This window comes from Brassica napus, chromosome C8 (genome assembly GCF_020379485.1).
Source record: "Brassica napus cultivar Da-Ae chromosome C8, Da-Ae, whole genome shotgun sequence".
NCBI classification, from domain to species: Eukaryota; Viridiplantae; Streptophyta; class Magnoliopsida; order Brassicales; family Brassicaceae; genus Brassica; species Brassica napus.
The window spans coordinates 25,982,546-26,008,702 of record NC_063451.1 but is presented as its reverse complement, the minus strand read 5'-3'; the positions used below and the strand labels follow the sequence as shown (position 1 = coordinate 26,008,702).

General features: G+C 35.2%; 5 protein-coding genes and 1 long non-coding RNA gene across 8 annotated transcripts; 3 read left to right on the top strand and 3 right to left on the bottom strand.

Annotated features, from left to right (window-relative positions):
• Positions 1-207: 207 nt before the first annotated feature.
• On the bottom strand, positions 208-1,308 carry LOC125591944. The gene is made up of 2 exons (XM_048766875.1): positions 600-1,308; positions 208-512 (listed from the first exon to the last, which is right to left on the bottom strand). Exons 1-2 carry the CDS (start codon positions 1,306-1,308, stop codon positions 208-210), a joined length of 1,014 nt encoding a protein of 337 aa, XP_048622832.1.
• A 2,455-nt stretch (positions 1,309-3,763) lies between these two features.
• Positions 3,764-6,513, top strand: LOC106405112. Of its 3 annotated transcripts, XM_013845714.3 has the most exons (4): positions 3,764-4,076; positions 4,166-4,264; positions 4,592-5,457; positions 5,537-6,513. In XM_013845714.3, exons 3-4 carry the CDS (start codon positions 4,594-4,596, stop codon positions 6,293-6,295), a joined length of 1,623 nt encoding a protein of 540 aa, XP_013701168.1. In that variant the 5' UTR covers positions 3,764-4,076; positions 4,166-4,264; positions 4,592-4,593; the 3' UTR covers positions 6,296-6,513. The 3 variants fall into 3 exon arrangements, with proteins under 3 accessions (XP_013701168.1, XP_048622278.1, XP_048622277.1); XM_048766321.1 differs by having other exon boundaries at positions 3,764-4,264; XM_048766320.1 differs by having other exon boundaries at positions 3,764-5,457.
• Positions 6,514-8,960: 2,447 nt separating this feature from the next.
• Positions 8,961-11,329, bottom strand: LOC106425195. The gene is made up of 2 exons (XM_048766874.1): positions 9,355-11,329; positions 8,961-9,265 (listed from the first exon to the last, which is right to left on the bottom strand). Exons 1-2 carry the CDS (start codon positions 11,327-11,329, stop codon positions 8,961-8,963), a joined length of 2,280 nt encoding a protein of 759 aa, XP_048622831.1.
• A 3,076-nt stretch (positions 11,330-14,405) lies between these two features.
• On the top strand, positions 14,406-15,846 carry LOC125591688. Its single transcript, XR_007327789.1, has 3 exons — positions 14,406-14,758; positions 15,252-15,331; positions 15,477-15,846. It is a non-coding gene; the product is annotated as an uncharacterized LOC125591688 (long non-coding RNA).
• A 326-nt stretch (positions 15,847-16,172) lies between these two features.
• On the bottom strand, positions 16,173-17,238 carry LOC106453099 (zinc finger protein 5). Its single transcript, XM_013895336.3, has one exon. The coding sequence runs from the start codon at positions 16,953-16,955 to the stop codon at positions 16,335-16,337; it is 621 nt and encodes a 206-aa protein (XP_013750790.1). The 5' UTR covers positions 16,956-17,238; the 3' UTR covers positions 16,173-16,334.
• Positions 17,239-24,646: 7,408 nt separating this feature from the next.
• Positions 24,647-26,060, top strand: LOC106453100 (two-component response regulator ARR4). Its single transcript, XM_013895337.3, has 4 exons — positions 24,647-24,956; positions 25,048-25,124; positions 25,299-25,376; positions 25,469-26,060. Exons 1-4 carry the CDS (start codon positions 24,782-24,784, stop codon positions 25,880-25,882), a joined length of 744 nt encoding a protein of 247 aa, XP_013750791.1. The 5' UTR covers positions 24,647-24,781; the 3' UTR covers positions 25,883-26,060.
• Positions 26,061-26,157: the final 97 nt, after the last annotated feature.

Below are 26,157 nucleotides of genomic sequence, written 5' to 3'. Positions count from 1 at the left end.
AAGTATTTTTTTTTAACAAAATAAGTGATGTCCGTTGCAGGTAATCATTGGGTTGATGTATGCGTCAACATGATTGAGAAGAAAGTGGAAGTCTATGATTGCAATCGGGGAAGGAATAGGCAAAAATCAAACTGTCAATAGGAAGATTCGATTTGTCTCAACAATGTTGTAAGCAAACAGCAAATAACAGAGAACACACACAACAAACTAGATAGGTTTATCACATGTTCCTCTCTTGTGTCCCTCCCTACCACACCGGCTGCACTTGTGCTTTTTCTTCTTTGTTGATCCTTGAGAAGATCTAATCTTGTCTTCTACTGTTTCATACCTTCTCTTTACTGGTCTACCAGCACTCTTTCTTGACTCTGGTGGTAAGATCTTCGCAAGTTTAACCTCATCTGGGACATTCCATTCAGCCTCTGGAACTGGTATGAGATTAATGGATTCCGCGTAGGCAGCTCTCCACGTTGCAGTGCTATAGACGCCATCAGTAAATTGGTGTACTTCCATACCTGTGTCAAAAAAAGACCGACCAATGTCTAAACGCTGCAAAATCTGGAATATATAGGTACCAAGATAATGTTTATATACTTCCATACCTCGAGAATATATTGCAGGAATGGCGTGTCTGCATGGAATTTTTCCTAAATCAAATTTCCCACATGTGCATGTTCTGGTTTCCAGATCAACATGACAATAATATATGTCTCCTTTAACAAGTGATCTGAAGTTGTCAACCTTCTGAACCTGAAACCCTCGAGCCTTCACGATTCTCCTATCAATCTTTTTCTCCACCTTATCGGTTAAAGGATCAATATGTTTGGAGCTTAACATGCGACGCTCATAGAACCATCGGGTCATCATTTCTCTTATACTATCTAGCAAAGGAATTACTGGAAATTGTCTAGGAGATCTTAGAGCTGAATTAATCGACTCGGCTGGGTTATTGGTCCTGATGTCATACCTGGATCCAGGGAAGAGAGAACGAGCCCATTTTCTCACATCAGCCTCCTGTAGATATCTTCCAAGTGCCGGACTGATATCAACAATTTCTGTGAAACGTTCCTGAAATTCACTATACCTATATGCCTTTGAAGCCTTCTCGACCAAAGCAGTGAACCCCTTTGTCTTGAAGAATTTAACCACATTGGTCAGCAAGTGGTGTATACAAATTCCGTGCTTTGATCGTGGGTAGACATCCCTGATTGCTTTAGCAATTGACGCATGTCTATCTGACACAAAAGCTAAGTCTTTACTATCAGGAATAACCACACTCAAATGCAATTGGATACAAGTTGGAGTTACCATCTACAGCTGTAGCAACAAGTAGAACTCATTTATATTTATTTTTCAGAAAAGTTCCATCAACAACAATCACCCTACGCATATGACTCTGAAATCCTCTAACTGATTGCCCAAACGACATAAATAGATACATGAATCTACCATCCTTCTTAGTTTCATAGTGAGTGTGTGTACCAGGATTAGCTTCTTTAATCATATGCAAATATTTTGGTATCTTTGCATAACTTTCGTCTGGTATACCTCTAACAGCTGTAATTGCATACTCACGAGCTTCCCAAGCGTGCCAATAAGTAATTTCGCAGCTATGTTCTAGCCTCATAAACTGAATGATGTCGTTTGCTTTGGGGCCATCATTGGCATCATCAAATCGATGTTGTATCAGCTTTCCAATAGTTCTTGCCGACGCCGTTTTCCGAAGTTGCTTTTCTTTGAAGGAGCACATGAGTGTATACCCACACACTTATTGATCATGAAATATGTAGACCCATCAACACATTCCGCACGCACAGTCCAGTTGCACGTATTATCCTTACATCGTATAGACCACCACTTTTTCGTTGATTTGGTAACAAGGAAATCATAATTATTCTTCATCGCCCAAATTTCCATTGTTGCTTTTAGGACACGTTTACTTCGGAAAAGTTGATCTTTCTTCACGAAATCTGTGTTCCCAGCTCGACTTTCCTTTTCACTATCGCCATACTTTTCACTCTTTGAACCAGCATGACCGGAACCATCCTCAACGACATGATTCTTCCTTTTATCACAACACTTTGTTGATGGTTCTGCAAAATCTCCCAGATTTATGTCAGGAACTTCACCTTCCTCAACATTACTTGAATCACACGGTTCCTTATTGAGATCGATATTGACTCGTTCATTTTCCTTTACACCAGTACCAGTACCTGAGAACGTTACACACAAGGTTGTAGAGGAACCCTTCTTTGTGTAGCCCACAAAGTTACACACTTGTCGATCATTACTGATACTAATGGGAGGATTTCCTCTTTGATTGACCATCTCATAACTGAACTCGACATTAACCAAATTAGGGTCGACCCCATAATCTTCACACACCATGATCTTGAGTTCCTCCAGTAAAGTAGTAGTTTCTAATGTCACCATTCGACCACACCTTTGTTTGTCTGCCAAGAAACTCCACTCGTCACTGAAACTTGACATCCATACACCAGATTTAACGTAGATTAGAACCATCTTGTGTTGGTTGATAGAAGAGATTTTTGTCGATGAAGAAGAGAGAGGAACAAGGAACGAGGGGATCGTGTGAAGAGAAAAGGGAGAAAATCGTGGGGGGGGGAGATATTTAGGAAATATTTAGTTAGGATATATTTAGGAAAGATATGATCACGAAATTTGGAAGTTTCTATTTTTACTTTATTTGGCAAGAATATACATTATACGTAAGGCAAAAAGATGTAGAGAGAATGAAAACTACATTCTGCCTTAGGCTATTATATAGTAAAAGGCAGAACAAGGTATGACTTGTAAAAAAGAAAAGGTATTTCACTGACTCTAGGATAGAACTTGTAAAAAAACCGTAGGTAGACTGAAGATATCAAGATAGAATATTACGACAAAAAACCTAGCTAAGGTAAACTATTGAAGAAAGTGTAGTTTATATTTTCTATCCAAGGTAAACCTATGTACAATACTTTATATTCGATTTGTAGACTACGTAGATGGCTAGAATAAGTATTCTGTTATAGCTTTGATATTAAATAAAACATAGTTCCACAATTTTTAAAAATTAAATTTAAACATAAAAGTATATATACTTTGGTTTCTAATGTAACTACATTTTTTTATATTTTTTTACCTAAGTTTACTATTTTTTCCACAACACAAGGGCAAAACCAGTCCAAAACGACCAAAATCTTATTTTGACAAACAAACTTCGAAAATTTCTTGTTTTTCCAATTCTCCCTACATTAAAATCATATATCCAAACATAGCTAGTCTTTTCTATAAGATAAAAGAGAATGACAAAGATAATCTAAGTTACAACTGCTTAAGGAAAATCCCAACTTGAATGAAACGAATGTATAGTTTGCTTATATACAAGTTGCGATGTTCCGAACTTAACAAAAACATTTTACCAAAATTAGGAAACATACGAAATGGACAATAAAGGAAAACCTTTTTTGCGAAATATTAAGTGAAAGTATAAATGAAATGGGATAAGCATCTAGTACACACATAAGCAATATGGAGTTCCGTTGGTGTTGGAAGTGACATGTGTTACACAACTAAAGGGGCTTCCAACATTTGATGTTGGATCTTTAATTAAAGCTTATAATCACGCAATTGATTAAATATATAACCTGCCGACTCCATTCTAATATATATTATAGATGTTTTAAAGTAAAGCCAAATATGAATTGATGAAATATTTATTTAGAGATTTAGTGGGAAAATTCAAGAGAAAATTGGAAAATAAAGACATTTTATACTTTGATTTGTGAGAATAGGACTTTTTGAAAATTCTTTAGGTAAGTAGGATTTATAATTTTTTAAATACCATATTGCCCTCAAATTAGCATAGTTAAAATTTATATAATTAATATTAATATTTTGAAATATATTTAACCACTTTTAAAAAACAAAAAAAACAAAAAGTAAAAACAGAAATTAAAAATAAAAGAAAAACAATAAAAAAAGTAGAAACAAAAATTGATTTATCCTAGAGATTAACGAACCTCTCTCTTATTTTCTCCGCCGAAAGCTTGAAGCTCCTCCAATGGCGATTTTGGGTAAGAACAAAGCCAAATCGTTTCTTCACTCTTTAACTTTCATTTTTCATCTCTAATCTAGTTATTTTCGTCTTTCTCTTTGTTATCAGCCTGAAGAATTGGAGATTTGTTCTTACTCTACGACATCGTCGGACGCTCTTCTTCTTCTTCCACCATCAATTTCATCAACTTCTCACGTTTCTAAGAAGGTGAGTTTGCGATTACTTGTTTTGATTCTCTTAACCGTAGATTTCTTAAAGTTTCTCATCACCTAAATCCGATTTCTCTTATTTCTTAATCTAAATTACTTGAATGGGTTGATTAATCTCCTTATACATTACGCAATTCATGCATGTTATTGTTTGGGTGTTTTGATTTTAGTTTCTTATCTTCGATTTTGGTCCTTTTTTGAAAGAGGGAAAATTGACAAATAGATTCGTTTTTGTTGTTTTCCGATTCAAAGGTTTGGTTTTTTGTCAAATCTTCTTCTTTTTTTGTTTGTGCTCTGATTATAAACTTCTTTTCTGTGATTGTAGGTATGTCTGAGGAGTTACCAAAGCGGTTGTTTAAGCCGGGTGAAGAGACCGAAGTGCATCAGATCAATAACAACTGCAAGATGGTACGCTATTTCAAAAGATTGATGGAGTGGTTGCCAAAGGAGTTGGAGACAGTGAAGAAAGATCCTGTTTTTGCTCAGATTTTTAAGCTGTTCGATAATGGTTTGGGATTCTCGGCGAGAGTGATACACGGCTTCTTGTGTAGGGAGCTGTTGACTTACAAAGATCATGAGCTCTGGTTTGTCTTTGCGAGAAGACCTCTCCGATTTTCATTGCTTGAGTTCCACGCAGTTACCGGGCTTCAGTGCGATACTAGTCTCTCACTTAAGGAGTTGGTTGACTGGGATGATGATGGTGGTTTCTGGAGCTTAGTGATCAGGACAAATAAGGGGATTTCTATTTTCGAGCTGTGGGAACATCACAGGGCAGCTGTTAAGAAGTGGAGTAATGCTGATCGAATCAGGCTGGTGTATCTTTGCATCATTGTTTGTATGGTTTGCGGGAGAGATGAGAAGGCACCTATCCCCATCAAGTACGTGAAGTTGGTGATGGATCTTGAGCAGGTTCGAAACTACCCTTGGGGAGTTGCTTCTTTTGACCTTCTATGCGAGTCAATAGCTGAAAAACGAGATAAACTGAAGGAGAATCCAAAGAGTTACGTGTTAGATGGCTTCACCTACGGTCTTCAGATATGGGCTATGGAAGCAATACCAAAGCTTGGAAAGCTCTGTGGAAGAAAACTGAACAAAAGTTTTAAGAACGGTCCTAGATGTGTAAACTGGATGGGAGCTGCAAAGATTTCGTACGAGGAGCTCAACAAGTTGGAGAACATCTTAACACCCAAGGTAAATATTTATTTTAACAAGTAGAAAAACAAACAAATGTTTGTATTAATGATTGACTCTTTTCACCTTTCTTGTGTAGGATGACATATATCCATACATCTCGTGGACTGGGAATTATACAGTGTGTGAAAGTCTTCAATTTAGCAGACGAGATGAGGTGGAGGATGATAGAGTCAAGCTTCTCATGCATATGATAATGAAGCAGTTTGACTTCAGTGGTCATAATTGGGAGTACGAAGAGACACCGGTCTTTTCTTTTGGGGTTGATAACAAAGAAGGTGAGAAGGAGAAAGTAGCTACGCATGAGGGAGAAGGTGGGAGTGATGAAGAGCCTAACGACAAGGATGGTGAAGGTGGGAGCGATGAAGCAAGTGGGAGCGATGAGGAGTTTCAAACTCCAAAAGGATCAGCAACCATAAGGGCGAGAGATACAAAGGGAAAGAAGAGGCTCCCTGATCGTGGAATGGAAAAAAGGAAGCATAAGGTCCTACATACTAGACCACAACAGGCGCCCTTTGATGAAGATATGAAGACTTTTGTGACGCAGTTGTTTCAGCAAGGTTTTGCTGCGATGGAAGAGAGGCTAGAGAAAAAGATGGATGAAAAATTTGAGGGAGTGCAGTCTGAGCTTAAAAATTCCCGTGGGGATTCAACCGTCCAAGCTGAGCATGGAGATCCATCTGCGAGCAAGACAGCGCCTAGCCACCCATCGCCTAGCAAGCTAGCGCCTAGCAAGCCAGCGCATAGCAACCCATCGCCTAGGAAGCCATCTCCTACGAAGCCATCGCCTAGCAAGCCATCTCCGAGGAGGTCCAAACGCTTGGTAAACAAGCACTAGTCTTCATAACTCTCTGCAATGTGTCTTAACTTCTTTTAGTGTTAGTTTCATGTGTTTATCGGTCTTGTGATGTGTTTTGCATTGTCTCGTTTTGGAAGTGTGTTTGGTTTGTAATTGTTGTTCAAAATCAGGCTTAATTATGTATCTGCATTATGATGTGTGTTTTGTTATGTGAACTATGTGTAAGATATTTATATGAATTTTATTAGTTTATAAAATCATGTTTTTTATGAATTCCTTGTGTGTGCTTAATAACTGGTTTTTTATGAATTGCTTGTGTATTTTGAATCTGATTTTTGTTTAAATTGCTTGTGTGTTTTGAATCAGGGTTTTTTATGAATTGCTTGTGTACTTTGAAACAGGATGTAAATTTCAGTCAAGCGGATGATATGGACGAACCAATAGGTACGCAAAGCCTTGAAGGACTTTCTCAAGCCTCGTACGTACCCGATTTTGATCCATCACAGACCAATAACGACAACGATGCAAGTGATTGGTGGACTCCAATGACTAATGTCCGGAAACTACGAAAAGGTGGATCAAAGCAATCAAATGCACCTGTAACATCGGCAAAGTGGGATAGATGGACTGGAGGACCAAGCAAGAAGCTTCAGCTTAGTGACTCACCAATGGCAGCTGACGGTTCTCCACAGGCGTCACTGTATTATTTCACCGAAGAATCGTGGGATAGATTCACGAAATGGTCTACGAATCCAACAGCTTTGAGGATTGGTCCCTCTGTCTTTAATTTGACCTTTGCACAGAGAATAGTTTGTGCTGGAAAATGGCTTGGAAACGAGGTATTATTTTCTTAACATATATTTGTAACATATATTTGATTGTGCATTGGGTAATTGTCCATGTGAATATTCAGGAAATGGATGCGATGATGTATATATGGCGAGAGAAAACATCTTTGAGGCGTTGGAATATAGACCGTGTTGCTTTCATGAACGCCATGTTCTGCCTCCAGATCGAGAAAGAATACGAGAAGTGTAAAGACGACAAAAGAGGCTACGTAGTACCCGATCTTCTTCTTGCTTATGGGAGAGGAGAGCTTCCATCTCATGGGCGGACTAATAGAGTTTGGGGTGTCGATGTTGATCGTCTCTACTTTCCTCTGTTTGTCAATGGTAATTATCCATGCTTCCTCTACACGTCTCCGTTATTCAAGTATTTTTTTTAACAAAATAAGTGATGTCCGTTGCAGGTAATCATTGGGTTGCTGTATGCGTCAACATGATTGAGAAGAAAGTGGAAGTCTATGATTGCAATCGGGGAAGGAATAGGCAATACGTAGAGAAGTTTGCTTGTATGATTCCTAGAATTGTCAAGGCAGTTGGTCCACCAAAGAGCAAATTACTCCTTACATCCTATTCGATTGTAGATATGCCTATGCAGACAAGATTGAACAAGTCTTGTGCTGATTGCGGGGCATTCGCACTCAAACACTTGGAGTGCATCCTTCTTGGTCTCGACCTCAGTTTAGTGGAAGACGGAATAATGCCTGGTTGCCGACAGAAAATTGCTTATGATATATGGGAGGCTGCCCATGATCCCATTTTAATCCAGCTTATGGCACAACACATCCCTTCGGATTTTGAGAGTTCTACTTTTTATGACCTTGAAGAAGACTGATTATGTGTGTTTGTTTAGGTTTTACCAGGAATGTTGTGACAATACTCTATTTTAGAGTTTTCTAGAAATTATGTGACATGACACTATTTTAGTTTACTAGTTATTTGTGGTTTGATTTTGCATGAAATATTTACAACTAAAATATCCAATTACACTAAACCACTAAACTTATCAATCTTTACCCTAAACCACTAATGAACCCAATATTTACCCTAAAGCCTAAATGAACCCTATACATAAGAACCATATTTTGACCTAATGCCTTTTCTTCCTCATTCTTTCACGACAAAGAGAAATCAAGGGGAGAGAACTTGGTAGATCAACTCAATCATGTCTTCGGTCGGTTCTTCTGTCGATTCAAGATATCAGCACACCAAACAAAGGGGAATTCCGAAAAGATGCAATTGCGGCAAGGAAGTGCATCTTTTCACTTCAACAACTGTCAAAAATCCGGGAAGATTGTTCCATTGTTGTCCGATGGGATCTGAGATGGTTAGTCTGTATTCATATAACCTTCACGCACAGTCCAATCTAACTGTTTGTTGATGTTAATGATGAAGGACAAAACTCACTTGTTCAAATGGACTGATAAGTCAGTTGTTGAGGAAATTGAAGACTTTCAGGATCTGTTTGATGTGCTGCTAGTGGACAATTCCGAGTTTCAAAAATCAGTACGAGCTTCTGAGACAATGCTGAAACGACATAAGAGTAGACTTGAAGAGATGGAAGATGCAATTGCTCGTTCTGAAGAAAATTCCATCAAATGCATTAGAGAGTTAAGGATCATCAAAGCTTTGTTTGTGTGTTGTTTTGCTATGGTCTTCATGTACCTTACCTATGCATGATGTTCAATTTCTTGTTCTGTTTTTTTCTAAATAAATGTTAGACTATGTTCTTTGATGTTTTTGCTGATTTGCATCGAATATAACAAAAAAAATTGGAAAAATCAAACTGTCAATAGGAAGATTCGATTTGTCTCAACAATGTTGTAAGCAAACAGCAAATAACAGAGAACACACACAACAATCTAGATAGGTTTATCACATGTTCCTCTCTTGTGTCCCTCCATACCACACCGGCTGCACTTGTGCTTTTTCTTCTTTGTTGATCCTTGAGAAGATCTAATCTTGTCTTCTACTGTTTCATACCTTCTCTTTACTGGTCTACCAGCACTCTTTCTTGACTCTGGTGGTAAGATCTTCGCAAGTTTAACCTCATCTGGGACATTCCATTCAGCCTCTGGAACTGGTATGGGATTAATGGATTCCGCGTAGGCAGCTCTCCACGCTGCAGTGCTATAGACGCCATCAGTAAATCGGTGTACTTCCATACCTGTGTCAAAAAAAAGACCGACCAATGTCTAAACACTGCAAAATGCTGGAATATATAGGTACCAAGATAATGTTTATATACTTCCATACCTCGAGAATATATTGCAGGAATAGCGTGTCTGCATGGAATTTTTCCTAAATCAAATTTCCCACATGTGCATGTTCTGGTTTCCAGATCAACATGACAATCATATATGTCTCCTTTAACAAGTGATCTGAAGTTGTCAACCTTCTGAACCTGAAACCCTCGAGCCTTCACGATTCTCCTATCAATCTTTTTCTCCACCTTATCGGTTAAAGGATCAATATGTTTGGAGCTTAACATGCGACGCTCATAGAACCATCGGGTCATCATTTCTCTTATACTATCTAGCAAAGGAATTACTGGAAATTGTCTAGGAGATCTCAGAGCTGAATTAATCGACTCGGCTGGGTTATTGGTCCTGATGTCATACCTGGATCCAGGGAAGAGAGAACGAGCCCATTTTCTCACATCAGCCTCCTGTAGATATCGTCCAAGTGCCGGACTGATATCAACAATTTCTGTGAAACGTTCCTGAAATTCACTATACCTATATGTGTTTGAAGCCTTCTCGACCAAAGCAGTGAACCCCTTTGTCCTGAAGAATTTAACCACATTGGTCAGCAAGTGGTGTATACAAATTCCGTGCTTTGATCGTGGGTAGACATCCCTGATTGCTTTAGCAATTGACGCATGTCTATCTGACACAAAAGCTAAGTCTTTACTATCAGGAATAACCACACTCAACTGTCTGAAGAACCACTCCCATGATTCTTCATTCTCTGAATCAGCAACTCCAAATGCAATTGGATACAAGTTGGAGTTACCATCTACAGCTGTAGCAACAAGTAGAACTCCTTTATATTTATTTTTCAGAAAAGTTCCATCAACAACAATCACCCTACGCATATGACTGTGAAATCCTCTAACTGATTGCCCAAACGACATAAATAGATACATGAATCTACCATCCTTCTTAGTTTCATAGTGAGTGTGTGTACCAGGATTAACTTCTTTAATCATATGCAAATATTTTGGTATCTTTGCATAACTTTCGTCTGGTATACCTCTAACAGCTGCAATTGCATACTCACGAGCTTCCCAAGCGTGCCAATAAGTAATTTCGCAGCTATGTTCTAGCCTCATAAACTGAATGATGTCGTTTGCTTTGGGGCCATCATTGGCATCATCAAATCGATGTTGTATCAGCTTTCCAATAGTTCTTGCCGACGCCGTTTTTCCGAAGTTGCTTTTCTTTGAAGGAGCACATGAGTGTATACCCACACACTTATTGATCATGAAATATGTAGACCCATCAACACATTCCGCACGCACAGTCCAGTTGCACGTATTATCCTTACATCGTATAGACCACCACTTTTTCGTTGATTTGGTAACAAGGAAATCGTAATTATTCTTCATCGCCCAAATTTCCATTGTTGCCTTTAGGACACGTTTACTTCGGAAAAGTTGATCTTTCTTCACGAAATCTGTGTTCACAGCTCGGCTTTCCTTTTCACTATCGCCATACTTTTCACTCTTTGAACCAGCATGACCAGAACCATCCTCAACGACATGATTCTTCCTTTTATCACAACACTTTTTTGATGGTTCTGCAAAATCTCCCAGATTTATGTCAGGAACTTCACCTTCCTCAACATTACTTGAATCACACGGTTCCTTATTGAGATCGATATTGACTCGTTCCTTTTCCTTTACACCAGTACCAGTACCAGAGAACGTGACACACAAGGTTGTAGAGGAACCCTTCTTTGCGTAGCCCACAAAGTTACACACTTGTCGATCATTACTGATACTAATGGGAGGATTTCCTCTTTGATTGACCATCTCATAACTGAACTCGACATTAACCAAATTAGGGTCGACCCCATAATCTTCACACACCATGATCTTGAGTTCCTCCAGTAAAGCAGTAGTTTCTAATGTCACCATTCGACCACGCCTTTGTTTGTCTGCCAAGAAACTCCACTCGTCACTGAAACTTGACATCCATACACCAGATTTAACGTAGATTAGAACCATCTTGTGTTGGTTGATAGAAGAGATTTTTGTCGATGAAGAAGAGAGAGGAACAAGGAACGAGGGAGATAGAGATCGTGTGAAGAGAAAAGGGAGAAAATCGTGGGGGGGGGGAGATATTTAGGAAATATTTAGTTAGGATATATTTAGGAAATATATGATCACAAATTTGGAAGTTTCCATTTTTACTTTATTTGGCAAGAATATACATCATACGTAAGGCAGAAATATGTAGAGAGAATGGAAACTACATTCTGCCTTAGGCAGAAATATGTAGAGAGAATGGAAACTACATTCTGCCTTAGGCTATTATATAGTAAAAGGCAGAACAAGGTATGACTTGTAAAAAAGAAAAGGTATTTCACTTACTCTAGGATAGAACTTGTAAAAAAGCCGTAGGTAGACTGAAGATATCAAGATAGAATATTACGACAAAAAATCTAGCTAAGGTAAACTATTGAAGAAAGTGTAGTTTATATTTTCTATCCAAGGTAAACCTATGTACAATACTTTATATTCGATTTGTAGACTACGTAGATGGCTAGAATAAGTATTCTGTTATAGCTTTGATATTAAATAAAACATAGTTCCACAATTTTTAAAAATTAAATTTAAACATAAAAGTATAAATACTTTGGTTTCTAATGATTCTACATTTTTTTATATTTTTTTACCTAAGTTTACTATTTTTTCCACAACACAAGGGCAAAACCAGTCCAAAACGACCAAAGTCTTATTTTGACAAACAAACTTCGAAAGTGTCTTGTTTTTCCAATTCTCCCAAAATTCAAATCAATCTTACACCAAATCTATTTGAAAGAATAAAATCTAAGTCAAGAAATGCCACCACTAAAATTCACCTATTTGGTTCTTCGTAAGATTATTCACAATTCACATATTTCTATCTCTCCAACTTAGTAAAAACATAATCAAATCCTCAAAAAGACTCATTTTAAAAAATGAGGAATTTAAAGCAAAATCATTCTTTTATAAACTTTTTTTTTGAAAAGGGCATATCTTCTTATAAACTTGGTTATTATGAATAATATATGGTTAAATTATGGAATTTATAAAGTTCATTACCATTTATGTTCTTAGGTCATAAGATAAACATTAAGTTTGTATAAACATATATATATATATATGTAGGGATGTTAATCAAGGAGTTGGACCGCGGGCCTGACCCGTAAAAACTTGCTGCGGGGCGGGATTAGGCCACCATTTGGTAAGCCCGTAAAATTGTGGGCCTCGCGGAACGGGCTCAAAGCGGGACGGACCGAAAGCGGGATGAGCTACAGATTAACCTGCGGGATTTTGAAGACCTGCAACCCTAAGTCCCCATTTCTTCTTTCACCTGAGAGAGAGAGAGAGAGAGAGAGAGAGAGAGAGAGAGAGAGAGAGAGAGAGAGAGAGAGAGAGAGAGAGAGAGAGAGAGAGAGAGAGAGAGAGAGAGGGTGATTCAATGTTATGGAGCTCTGATGATGGTGGTTTCAGGGTTGATGATGGTTCCGGTCTCCCAAGCGCCTTCGATCTGCACCAGTGGAGCTTCTTCGAGCCATCATAAGAAGTTTGAAAACTCACTTTCCACCGAAGAAGAAGATCTAGTTCCCGCCATGGGTTCTTCACAGTTTTTCCTATATGTATTTGTTCACATTATCATACATTTTGGAGTTTTAGGTTTCAATATATATTTAACTAACTTCTATTATTCTTATTTGCATAAGAGGAAGTTGATGGTGAAAAAGAGAAATTCACATCTTTTTGTCGCTTGTTGGTGATAAAGTTGAAGAACAAGAAGTGTGATTTTGTGTTTTCTTTTTATTTATTTTGGGATTAGCATCTTTGATTTGGTGTTTGGTTTTATTTAATTTCGAATTCAGAAAACTAAAACATTTGTTATGAACTTATGAGTTATAGTATTTGGATTCAGCAACTAAAGCATTGTTTATTTTTAATATGTTTGGAGTGTAACAAAAGTAACTAAACTAGTGTTTTGATCCAACTAAAATCTTCAACTAACAAGTGTATTGCCTTATCCAGTTCAATCATCGACTAGACTCACTTACTGATGCGTCATGAAGCTGATAAAGCGTCATAAATCATGGCTTGAAGCGTCCAAGAGCCATATGTCTGTTTGTAATTATGTGTCATGCAGGCCGATTCGCAAAGGCCTACATGTTTTGCGGTACGAGTTTGGTCAGCCATTTTAAAGACCGCAGCCGCACGGGCCTGACCCGCTCGAAGACGAACCCGCTGCGGCATGGGATGAGACGGGACGGATCAACCTGTTTGACATTCCTATGTGTGTGTTATATAATGTCCATACGTATATGTATAACATAACAAATTAAATGACTTTATCACGAATTACATGAATCTTGTTAAAGTTCATAAGCTTGTAAATCTGTAATTAATATATTCATTTACGCTTATTAATTAATATTAATTGCATTATATCATTTTGTAACCTTTGGTATGAAATTTCTAGCAAATATTTGAAATTTGACTACAAACTAGTGCTTGTACGCACGTATGCACGTATCAGCAGATGTATGCACCACTAGTACAGTTTGTAAATATTTATGTACGTCGATATATAAAATGCACCAACAAAGAAGCACGCACACATAAATTGATAAATAGAGTACTCGTTCTAAAAAATAGACTAAGCAAAAGTGAATGTATAAGGGCATCTCTAACTTCACTCCTTATTTTACTTCAAAATTGAAAAAATTGAGTGAAAGATGGAGTAATGAACAACAAATAAAAGAATCACTTCATTTTTCATATTTTGGAGTAAAATATAGAGTGAGGTTGGAGATGCTCTTAATTAACTCTAACAATAAGAAAATGAATGTTTCGATATGTTTTCTCTACCTATTAAGCAATGCACCATTTAGAACATATCACAGAATATTTAATGACTAAAAATATAGAAACCTTGTCGATTAGTATTAGGTTGATAACCTAAGAGCATCTTTAACACATGGCTCTTAAGGGGTTTTTAGTGTATTTAGTAATTAAAGAAAAAGAAAAAAATGGCAAATAAGCTAAGCAACGGATCCTAATTAAGCGATGGAAGAAACGTTTCTTAGTAACACGTGTCTCTCTCTCTCTCTCTCTCTCTCTCTCTCTCTCTCTCTCTCTCTCTCTCTCTCGACGAACTCGAGAGCAATCTTTATCCGTTTCTTCATATTTTTCCCGACGGAAATCTATTCATATTCGCCAACCAGAGATCGATCCCGTTCGACTTCATCAATCACCGAATCGTCAAGGAGTTTCCGGAGATTCCCGGTGGCGACAAACAGAACCACCCCATCACTGGCTCCTCCGTGCTCCTCCCTCTCTTTTGATTATGCTTCTGCTTCCAAGTCTAATTCTTTTGATTCAGATTGATAAGAGTTTCTAGATTCTCATATAGTTGGCGATCAGGTACATCGTTGATGATTGGTTCATCATGTATGCTGATTTTGTTACTTTTACTCATTTGATTGGAACGTAGAGAGATATATATGGTGTGTATGTGGAATCATAGTTTCTCTTCTGTGTTGAATTGATCTTTGATTTTACTTAGCATATGAGAATCTGACTTTTTCTGCTGATCTTATTGAATGTTAAAGCTTTAACTTGTTTGAACCTATAAACGTTGTGAGAACATAAAGGAGAGAACTTTGATGTTTCATATTGATGTATTATTGTTATCTTGTGGTATAATTCTCTGTGAAGTTGTTCATATATTTGGTTGCTCGGTGACAATGCTCTCGTTTTTAAATATTATATGTGAACTTGATGAAGCCCTTTGATTTCGAAGCAACCAGAGTCTTTTGCAAGGTTTTGTTCTTTTATGATCTTAGTTTTAGTTCTATTTTGCTCTGTCTCTGCAAGAAAATAAAATGGCGATGTGAAGCCTTGTTTATCTTTGCAGGATGTTGTAAGTATTGATGCATGCAAAGACGAGAGCATTTGATCATTATAAGGGATGGAGCTTGTTAAATGATGAGACAGGTGTGTGATTGTTCAGTTGCTAGTTGTGCAGTGTCTAGGATAGCTTAAAGAACGGCTGTGGAGGAACGAGACCACGTTGAGATGTTGATGGACTGACTCTGTTTTGTTTCTGACTCTGTTTTGTTTTGGGTTTTGTGGTGTGCAGAACAAACGTGGTGGGAGGGTTAAGTTACAGCCTATGGTGATGCCTCAGTCTGAATTTGACCACGCTGAGAAAGGAGATGCTCTCTACGGTAAAGTGATGGTTCTTGAAGGTGTGGAATTTTTTCTAGTGCCAAAACCCGTCTCCGTTGCATTTGGCAGGTAACTCTCTCCTTCTCCATCTTCTAAGGTTTATGGGGTTGGCTGACGTCCAGCTCCTCTTTTCGGCTCTGATCGATTTTATGTACAAGAATCTCCAGTTTTTTAGGACAAGGATGGAGTAGGACTGTGTTCTTTGTTTTTTTCTTGTTGAAATGTTCATGGGCTGAGTTTCATTATAAACTGGTTATAAATTTTGCTTAGTTTGTATGATTCCTCAGGTTTTGATTAGTTGTAGTGACTTGTGTTGATGTCAATTGTGTAGTTTGTAGCTAACCAAAATAAAACATGTTTTTTTTTAAATCCTTAAATAAAATACTTGCATTGGAGGACAAAAATTTAGAGATCTCAGTAAAGTTCTTAAGACACATTTATTACTAAAAAAAACAATTAAGAGTCTCATTAGATGTGATAGGGATAAGAAAATTATATTGTGACTAGTACTTGGAGTCTTGCTCCGATCTACTGTTTTCTTAATTGGGCGATGGTTGGAATTTTTTTTAATATATATTGCGAATTTTATACTGTAATCTATTTGAGATTGTTAAGAAAAATAATTATATAACATCACTTGCTGAAATGAATTAAAAACATAGATAAACCTAAACAAATACAACTCAAATTTCATCAAGAATACTATGTCTCGTTTTCTTCAGCAATAAAATACATCACTAGTATACATTTTAAATCATATCTCTCTATGCTATACCGTATCTCCAGCCATCCCCAGATGAAGATCCAGCGACTTAATGCTTCTCTTCGAATCAGAACGAGAAGTCAGATCTCTCTGGAACTGAATCATGTTTTGTCTCACACCCCCATACACCTTACCCATCTCACCATTTTGTTCAATAATATCTTGAGACGTGTCCTTATTACCAAAGCTAATCTGCGACGAAATCGGAGACCACTCATCATTGAACACACCCATTTGATTATTCACGTGCATGGAAGAGAAGGCGCAATATGACGGCGTCTTGTATGGTCTCTGAAACGACGTCGTCATTGGTTGGTGGTGGCTGGTGAGATAATAGCCGATGCTAGCTCGTCGAGCTTGAAGCTGAAGCCTCTTCTTCTTCAACCTCTCCTTCTTGTGAGCGTTTTGGTGACCACCCAAGGCTTGAGAATTTGCAAACTCTTTTCCACAGTATTGGCACTCGAGTCTTTTAGCTATAAACGACGTCGTGTTTTTCGTTGAAGAGCTTACACTATCCGCCGTTGTGACTTCAGGGGAACGATTACCACCGCTGATGAGTTCGAAGCCGAACAGTTTAATGGTCTTGTCGGAGGACGAGCCTGAGGAGCTTTCGCATGTGCGAGACATTGTCGGTGATATATGTGTATATGTATTCTGGTTGGTTTAATTAGCTTTAGGATATGTACGTAAATGATCTTCTTTATATAGCAAAGGTCGAGAGACGGAGGGTGTTTAGTTTAATAATTTGTAATTAATGATGCATTGCATCTGTGCTATAATATATTACTGGAAGGGTTTTTATATTAGTCATGAACAGCATCGACTTATATTGTTTAGGGTTTTATAATATAGTATTTGTTTGAATCTAAGGTGTGACGAGAAATGATCTTGGAAAATAAACTCGATAGGTACTTATATATGTACTTAATACAAATATTACACTAAACATGGAATACTTTTTATACAAATATGTGGAAACCACGCGCCTATGTATATGCAAACGACTTAACTTGTCAACTTGTTTCATCTTTGTCTTATGCATATTACATTATACACATTTGCTTAATTTTTACAACCCGTGACTTTAAAATATCGTGGGAAAAATACTTTCTGTTTAGTGCGTGTATAAAATAGTTGTTTGTGCGCGTATAAAATAGTTTGATTAAGTTGAGATATGCATAATTTAAAATTGTATATGAAAAGGGATATGCAGCTATGATCACACCACTTGTGACAATCAATACAAAAGTTATATTCTAAGCTCAAAGAGAAGATTAAGATGTTACTATCATATTAGAAATAAAACCACAAGTCAAAGAAAGATATGAAGAAATAAAGCTAACCAATATAACCCAAAATAAATCAACCGGAAGGATAATACTTTGATTCCAAAAATAATGTTAAAGTTTAACTATCCCAATGGCACGCAGTAACCATTATATTGTACATCCACCATCATTTATTAATTTTTTTTTTATTAAATTGTTCCTTCTTATACAAAAACAAATGAGATGTCTTCCAGTGTTCTCATCTAAAAAACATAATCAGTCTATAAATTTAAGTTATTCTTTGGTTTTGAATATTTCTAACTGTTCCGTACCGTAACAAAAAATCTATATATATACCTATAATTTATATGTTTTTATTATTATTACGACCGCGGGTCATTCGGACCCTTTGTCATGTATATTTATTATATGTTTAAATTTTTTCCATCAACTAAAGTTGCTGGCATGGAGAATTACAGAACTGATCATGGAACATGGATTGAAGCTTCTTTATAGCTTATCGCAATGTCTTCCACATAAACCAAATCTCATTTGTCTAGTCACCGTGAGAAAAGAAAAAAAAGGCCTATATTGACCATGTTTAATAAATGCTAATTAAATGTTAAATTAAAGAGGGGAATTGTTAGTTGCCAAATGAAGGAATACAAGAAGTGGGCAATGATGCAAGCATCTATACTATACAACAAATAAAAAATATATTCTTGAGTTTAATCTTCAAAACAAGATCTTGGGCAAATCTTCATAAAGCATGAGAAGACATTATTTTAGACAGAAATATATAACATATTAAGCGAAAGAGTATAGATTATTCTATTTCAGGTGAATCAAGTCATAGGATAATCTTATTTTGATAAAATAATTATAATGAAATGGCATTTGGTTTGGACAGTTGTTCCATTACGACCCCACTGCTATGTAACTTAAAAGATAGATCAAGACAATTAATTGAAATAATAATAATTAATCGTTATTAGGTGTTGTAATAATACCACTCGTACAACCTAAGATCCCTGATTGGAAGACTTTCTTGCCACCAATTGGTGTCGCATGCAATTAAAAGCTCTTTCCTCTCTCTCAGGTCCTTTATTTTATTTTAGTTTTAAGTACTATACTAGATAAAGAAGAATTCCAAATAAGTATGCTGTCAACAATACTCTTATATTTATCCAATAAGATGTGGAATAATTTTAGCCCATTATGTGTTTTTTTTCTTCTTTTTTTTCGAAAGTTTCTTTACGGTGGCTGGCTACTAGGTGGGTGGGTTGGTTTCCGTAATATTTTATATATATTTATATGATATATATCAACTATTTCCACCTCTTTAATTGTTTTCCCATCCAGCAATGTAACATCAATGCAACAACCATGTCTGAAAAGGTAGTTAGTTTACTTTACCCGTAAAACTTGCATACTACCATGTTAATGTAAGATTTAACTCTAGTGTTGACCAATAAAAGGCTAAATGCAGTATTTGTATGTTGATAAGGAAAGCTATAACTAATAAGGGCGTGCCAAGTATCACAAATTTGCGTTAAACCATTTAGAGTGCTGCTAACTCATTCAATATAGCCGAAGTTGAGATATTTTTCTCATGCATCTCGATAATAATGTAGTTGTTGACAATCTGAATACAACTATATAACATTCCATGTTTAGCATGTAATTCAAGAACAAACATAACTTCTTTAAGAAAACAAATTTACTCAAATTGTTTCTATTAAAGTTATAGCATATAAAACTTATTGGCAAGAGGACACTCTATTCATAAATGATATGATATACTAGCCTTAACACAGTGTCTGTTATATCAAATACAGATCTTATATAAAAATTGCCAAATAGATCTAATAAAAATTTCATTCTACTTAGTTAGGTTTAAATGAAGCTAAAACCTTAGTAATAAATTAAGCTAGAGCCAATAAAAACGAAAACTAGCACATGATATTAAAGAAAAATGGATATAATGATGTAAGTTGAATTAGTTTAAAACTTTTTCAATTAGGTCGAATAAGATATATGATTAGAGTATCCAATGTGGTCCACGCAGTTTGCCTCTACGATTAATCAAATCATTGCTTCTCTTCTAGACGACTCCAACAAGCACTTCAACCTTATATCTTATTCAATATATTTATGGGAAAGGAAAAGAAGACCACCAATGCTAAGACCAGAATTTATAACTACACCATATAGCTAATGGATGAATAAATAAGAAAACAAACAATGATACATATATATCTAAATGTAGAAGTCATAATTTTTTAACTTCAAGATATTAATACCGACTCAGTTCAAAGAAACGGTTAATACTTACAAAATCACAGCGTTACTTGCCTGCATAACAACTAATGTCCTCGTTTCTGATTTTTTTTTTAAAATACACAAGAAACACGACAGCCCTAACAAGATAATATTATTGGAATTTCCTAAATCATTCACGTAAATAATTGTTATTGCAAGCAAACCATGTCATAAACATGTAAGATACTATCATAATTTTTATTCACTTCGCAGATAATAAATACTGTGGGATAGAGATGTTGTTAGCACCTCCAACGAGGTTATTCTCTAGGGGTTCTTCTCGTAGGGGTTCTTAATATATGTGTTATATAATATATATATATAAAAGTAATTGTGGGGTTCAGTGGAACTCCATAGGTAAGGATTCTTAAAAGAGGGTTTTAAGAATCTCTAAGAACCCTTATTTATGAGTTTCTACAATAATTATAGACCTCACAATTATTTACACATATATAATATATACATACATATATATACATAATACATATATTAAGAACCCCAACGGGAAAAACCTCCTTAGAGCATCTGCATCGCTAGCACCCCAAATGGAGTGTTTATTTTTTTATTTTTTTTATTTTTTTTTGGTTTTTGTCTGATAAAAAAAAAATTAAAAATGAACCAATCGCGGACCGCCACGTGTCAGTGGGATCTGCGAACAGTGTGAACAACCGACGCTTACTGCACTTGTTTAAGGGCTGCTGCTTAATTTTTTTTTTTTTCTTTTTAAATGGTTAACCATCAGGGTAAGAACCGCGGTTAATGGTTTCCTAAGGTCTAGGAACCTTAATTTCTTATAGTTAGTATTGGGCCTTGTATCTTCAGCTTCAGGCTTTATATAAAAGTTAATATTACTCCGATCTGCCAACCTTTCCAGTTCCAGACCGTTATGGATTTTCTTAAGTTCATTTAATATTTGATGTCTGGAAAACGAATACAACAATTGGGGAGAGACCCGAAAAGGTTTAAGGCCCATGATGAACTTTTAAGTAACTTTTAGTTATGATGTTTTTTTTTATCTCGTCTCGTGCTCTCTTATTTACTTTCTCGAGAATTTTGGATTGTATGCTTTCCTTGTCCATGTTTTTTTTTTTTTTTTTTTTTTTTCACGGGCGGTCTCCGGAATCCCAGAGGACTCGAACCCAGGTGTCTTGGGATCCAGTTCACTCTAGTGTTATCACTAGGCTATTCTGTCCCGGCCCTTGTCCATGCTTTACGATTGAGACTTGAGAGACGATCGACACTGGTGCGAACGAATGATGATTGATGCGTTGGTATTAGCAGAGTGCTAAGTTTTATAATCCCTAGACAATGACATTGTTACATGAAAATCTGGGTCGGTTCACCGAGAGCATCTCCAGCATCCCCTGTATATTAAAAGAGAAGCATTACGACATTTGAGATAGTCATATGTCATCACCACAATGAGTCTTAGAATCTTTAGAAAAATATGTTGGTTCATCTAAATATATAATAAACTTTTTATTAAACTAACCATAAATTCGTTATTAATGTTTTTCATTCTTTTCTTAAATAAAAATTATGAAATTGCCTAATGTGGCTAAATTATATATGAAAATTAATGATTTTGAATAATAAAGATTTTATAAAAATTAGTGTATTCTCTATCATATTTGTTTACTTTAAATTAATAAAATAAATTAAACAACTACATTAACCATATAATAAAAATTTTAAATTTTCTGTATATGTTATATTTTGAATTTTTTAAACGGCTATAAATTACTAAAACTGTTAAAAGTCTCACATTCAAATTCTTGCAATCCATGGTTTAAAGGTTTTTGTTATGATAAAATATAAATGATTACAAAATCATATAAGTAAGAAGTCTCATTTAATAAATATTAAGTGTAAAAGATATATATTAAAATTAAACTATATACCATCTAAAATATATAAATATTTTAATTTTGAAATTTGCTTTGAACAAATATTTTGGTAAATGTTATTGAACAAATATGGACAACTTAATATTTAAATTTTAAACTTAGCTTTGAATTTTTTAAAAATTACCAAAACTATTAATCACACAATGAAAATTTTGTTATCAGTTATTTAAAGTTTTTTTTATAAAAAAATACAAATGATAAAATAACCATATGAGCAGAAAACATCATTTAATATATATCAATACTAAAAATACATACTATATATATGTTAATGTCATTTATATTTAATTATATACAATATAAAATAGAAAAAGTAATTGTTTGGATTAATGAAATTTATTTATGTGTTCACATCAATTTAATTATATATGTAATAGTTACTGACTTTTTAATTATTCAATATATATTTATTATTTTATAAATATGTAAAAGAACATATAATACATAAAAATAGTATATATAATGTTCGTTCTGCACAAGGCGGGTCCTAACCTAGTATAACATTATTATAGTGTTAAATCACATTATTTTAGTGTAATTTCAAACACTAAAAATAAAGTTTTCTCTAACGACAACATCAAAATTTACACTAAAAGCTATTTGCTAATATTATATATATATATGTTTTTATTTGTTATTTATTTAATTATTTATTTTATTAATAAAATAAATAAATAGTGTTTTAGTGGGTGAATAGTTTCACACTAAACTTAATGTAAAATTATAGTGTTGTAATAAAACAGAGTGATTTTTAGTGTTGGCTTAAAAAAGATTTTTGTGTCAAAATTACATTAAAACTCTATTTTAGCATGCTTTCGTTGCAGTGTTTGGGTTGGAAATTACATTACACGATGACAATTCATATGATTTTGGCTAATTGAGAATGCATACCAAATTTAGTTTTATATTGTTGTGGAATTTAATTTATACTAATATATATCGTTTTATTAGGTTAAGTGCATTTTAGCATGCTTTATTGTTTTAGAATTTGAATGCGACATTGGATATTATATAGTTAGTCAACTATTTAGTTACTTTTATTGCTAGAAATACTAATGATTATATTCTAGCATGGTCTAACAGAAAACTGAAAATACACACATACAATAATAGTATTTAGAATTAAAAGATGCTCCAAAACGTATTCAAGCACCAAAATAAAATTTATTAAAGGGGAAATGTCAATGTCTTCATTTGATGTTCAAAGTTCCTATAAACAAATAGGAGTATAAACTTTGATTTTATGTGCGACACGTCCATCACTACTATTATGAATTTTATTTGTTCAATCCTGGATTTGTAGTTGACATCATGAAGATTTGATCCATCATTCGTTGGCCCATATCGTTTGAAAAATCATTTCACAAATCAATCTTAAATTTCGCAATTTAAAAAATGATTGGATATATCCAATCCATTGTAAAATCTGATTTCACACGTCACTGTACATTTTTCTTTCTACCTGGTTCTATGCTTTTGCGGTGACAATATATTTTAATTTAAACCCATGTCATATATATATTTTTGGTCAGGAACCCATGTCATATAATTCTTACAAAGTAATAATATTTCTATAACAAGATAAAATCTATTTGAACCAAACATTTTAACAAGTTAAGTTGACAATAAATATTTTGATTATTTTTTGTGAGAAAGGAAAACAATAAATTTATAAATATTTTATTTATTTTTAGTGGGGAAAGACAAAGTAAAAGCAATCTCCAAGATTTGATACGCTGTGGTGTCTTTTTTTTTTTTTTTTTTTGTCAAGGGATACGCTGTGGTGTCTAAAGAGTGAAACAGCAAATTATGTTTGGAGAAAAAGAGGAAAAGTCCAATGCCTTAATAAAGAAATGTTCTAACAAATATTAATGGGCCCTCCTTTAGATTTCCTGGGCCCCGCGGATCCTAATTTTAATGTGGACGTCAAAGCATTATTATTTGCCCACCTTCCTCTTGTTTTACTGGAAAATTATATTTTGTCATAAATAAATCACCTTTTTTGTTAGTTGGCTCTTTAGATTAGTTCATTTTTGTAAAGTAAGTAACCGTTTGGGATAATATAAATTTCGAAAATCAGATGGATATACTTAGGCGAATAACAGTTTCAATTTACTATATTTATTCTCTTTTGTTTGTCAACTATTTATTCGGTGGATTATGCTATATTGATTCTTGATAATAAAGTAGTAACTGACCAATCACAATGAACAGATAATATTTTGTTTTGTTATCCATATTTAAAAATACATATTTCTACAGCATAAAAGTGGTAAGAAGAACACTTGCAAACCTGCAGCAATATAGATTATCTTGGTTAAATTTTGGATATTGTAAACTAAATGTTTAAATTACATTGAAACGTGGAGAACAAACACCTTATCATAACTGTATACATAATTAATGTAAATCTCTTGTAAGCCCAATCCTAACCGAGTCAGATTTTACTCACTGATTGAACCGGATTACTTTCACTGCTGCTACTGTGAATTGTAATGGTGACTAAACCAGGTTCTCATTTTCAGCTCTTTTATCTATGGTTATTTTCGATTTCGATGTACGGACTTCTCCTCTATTATTTGATTTTAGGAATATTTTCCACTATGATATTCGCATAGGCCCCCACCGGATTCTTCAGAAATCTCAATTTATTAGTACTATTTTTTTCAAATAAAAGTTCATTTTTTCAACCCTAGAGCACGGCATAAAATAATTAAAAATAAAATTTCATATAAATATGAACCAAAGATTTTGTTAGATTTTCTAGCTGGAAAAATAAAATAAAATAAATACAAAAAGACACACTAAAAAAGATTGATTAGAGTGACATAAAAAAAAACAGAAATATAAAACCGTCTTAAAAGGAAGAGAAGAAGAAAAGAAAACAGACGTGAGCTCTGTTTTTCTTCTCTCTGTCATATTTGCATCCTTTCCCCTCAGTTACTATTACTCATCAATGGCCAAAGATGGTGGCGTTTCTTGTCTAAGGAGCTCGGAGATGATGAGCGTCGGTATCGGAGGAATGGAACCTCCACCGTTAGATTTAGATGAAGTTCACGTCTTGGCCGTCGATGACAGCCTCGTTGATCGGATTGTCATCGAGAGATTGCTTCGTATTACCTCCTGCAAAGGTTCGTGACCTATTCATTTATTTTAGATGCAAATGATTTTATTCTCGCCGGATATTCTTTAAAGAAGTTTTTTTCGGTGGTTCTGTTTCAGTCACGGCGGTTGACAGCGGATGGCGTGCTCTAGAGTTTCTAGGACTAGACAACGATAAAGCATCTGCCGAATTTGATGTAAGTTGATATATTAATTGTAACACCATCTCCAACCATGAGCAAAATTTATTTTTTTATGATAAAGAAGTTTTTCTATTTTTTTTAGAAGAAAAACAATATTAAGGTGAATTGAAGATGCTCTTAAGATTATTCTGATTGTTAGTTGTTTATTTACTGATTCTGTAATTTCAGAAATTGAAAGTTGATATGATCATAACTGATTACTGCATGCCTGGAATGACCGGTTACGAGCTTCTCAAGAAGATCAAGGTCTCAACTTTCCCGCCTATTTTCGATTCAGGCAACAATTTATTTGAATCTTTGTCTGTAACCATGCGGATTTTTTCGTTAATATGAAACAGGAATCGTCCAGTTTCCGACAAGTCCCAGTTGTAATAATGTCGTCGGAGAACGTGTTGACCAGAATCGACAGGTGCCTTGAGGAAGGTGCGGAGGATTTCTTACTGAAACCGGTGAAACTCGCCGACGTGAAACGACTGAGAAACTGTTTAACCGGAGACGTTAAACTTTCCAACGGAAACAAACGGAAGCTTCCAGAAGATTCTGTTACCGTCGACACTTCGCTTCCACCGCCACCGCCGCCGTCATCCTTGACTCTCTCCACTAATTCGTCGGACTCTTCTCCGCCGTTATCTCCCGTGGAAGTCTTTTCTTCGCCACTCTCATCTCCTGAAGAGGATGATGATGTGTTGACTTCGTCGCCAGAGGAGTCGCCGATTCGACGGCAGAAGATGGGGAGTCCCGGATTAGATTAGTGAAAGTGTTTTACTTTTCTGGGATCCGTGTAATATTTACTATCTCCGTTAACTTTTTTACCTTTGACGGTATTTTTAATTGCACGTTGACTTGATGACGCCGTCAATTTATAGATCTCCTTTTCTTCTTGTTTCTAAAAACTTTTCGAATTTCCTATAATTATTTTTTATTATATTATGCAGAAAGTTACGGTCTTGACTTCTTAAGCTTTTAATTAAAGGAAAATGGCAGAGAAAAAAATAATCTTCATGCTGCATATTGCTGTAATTTTTAA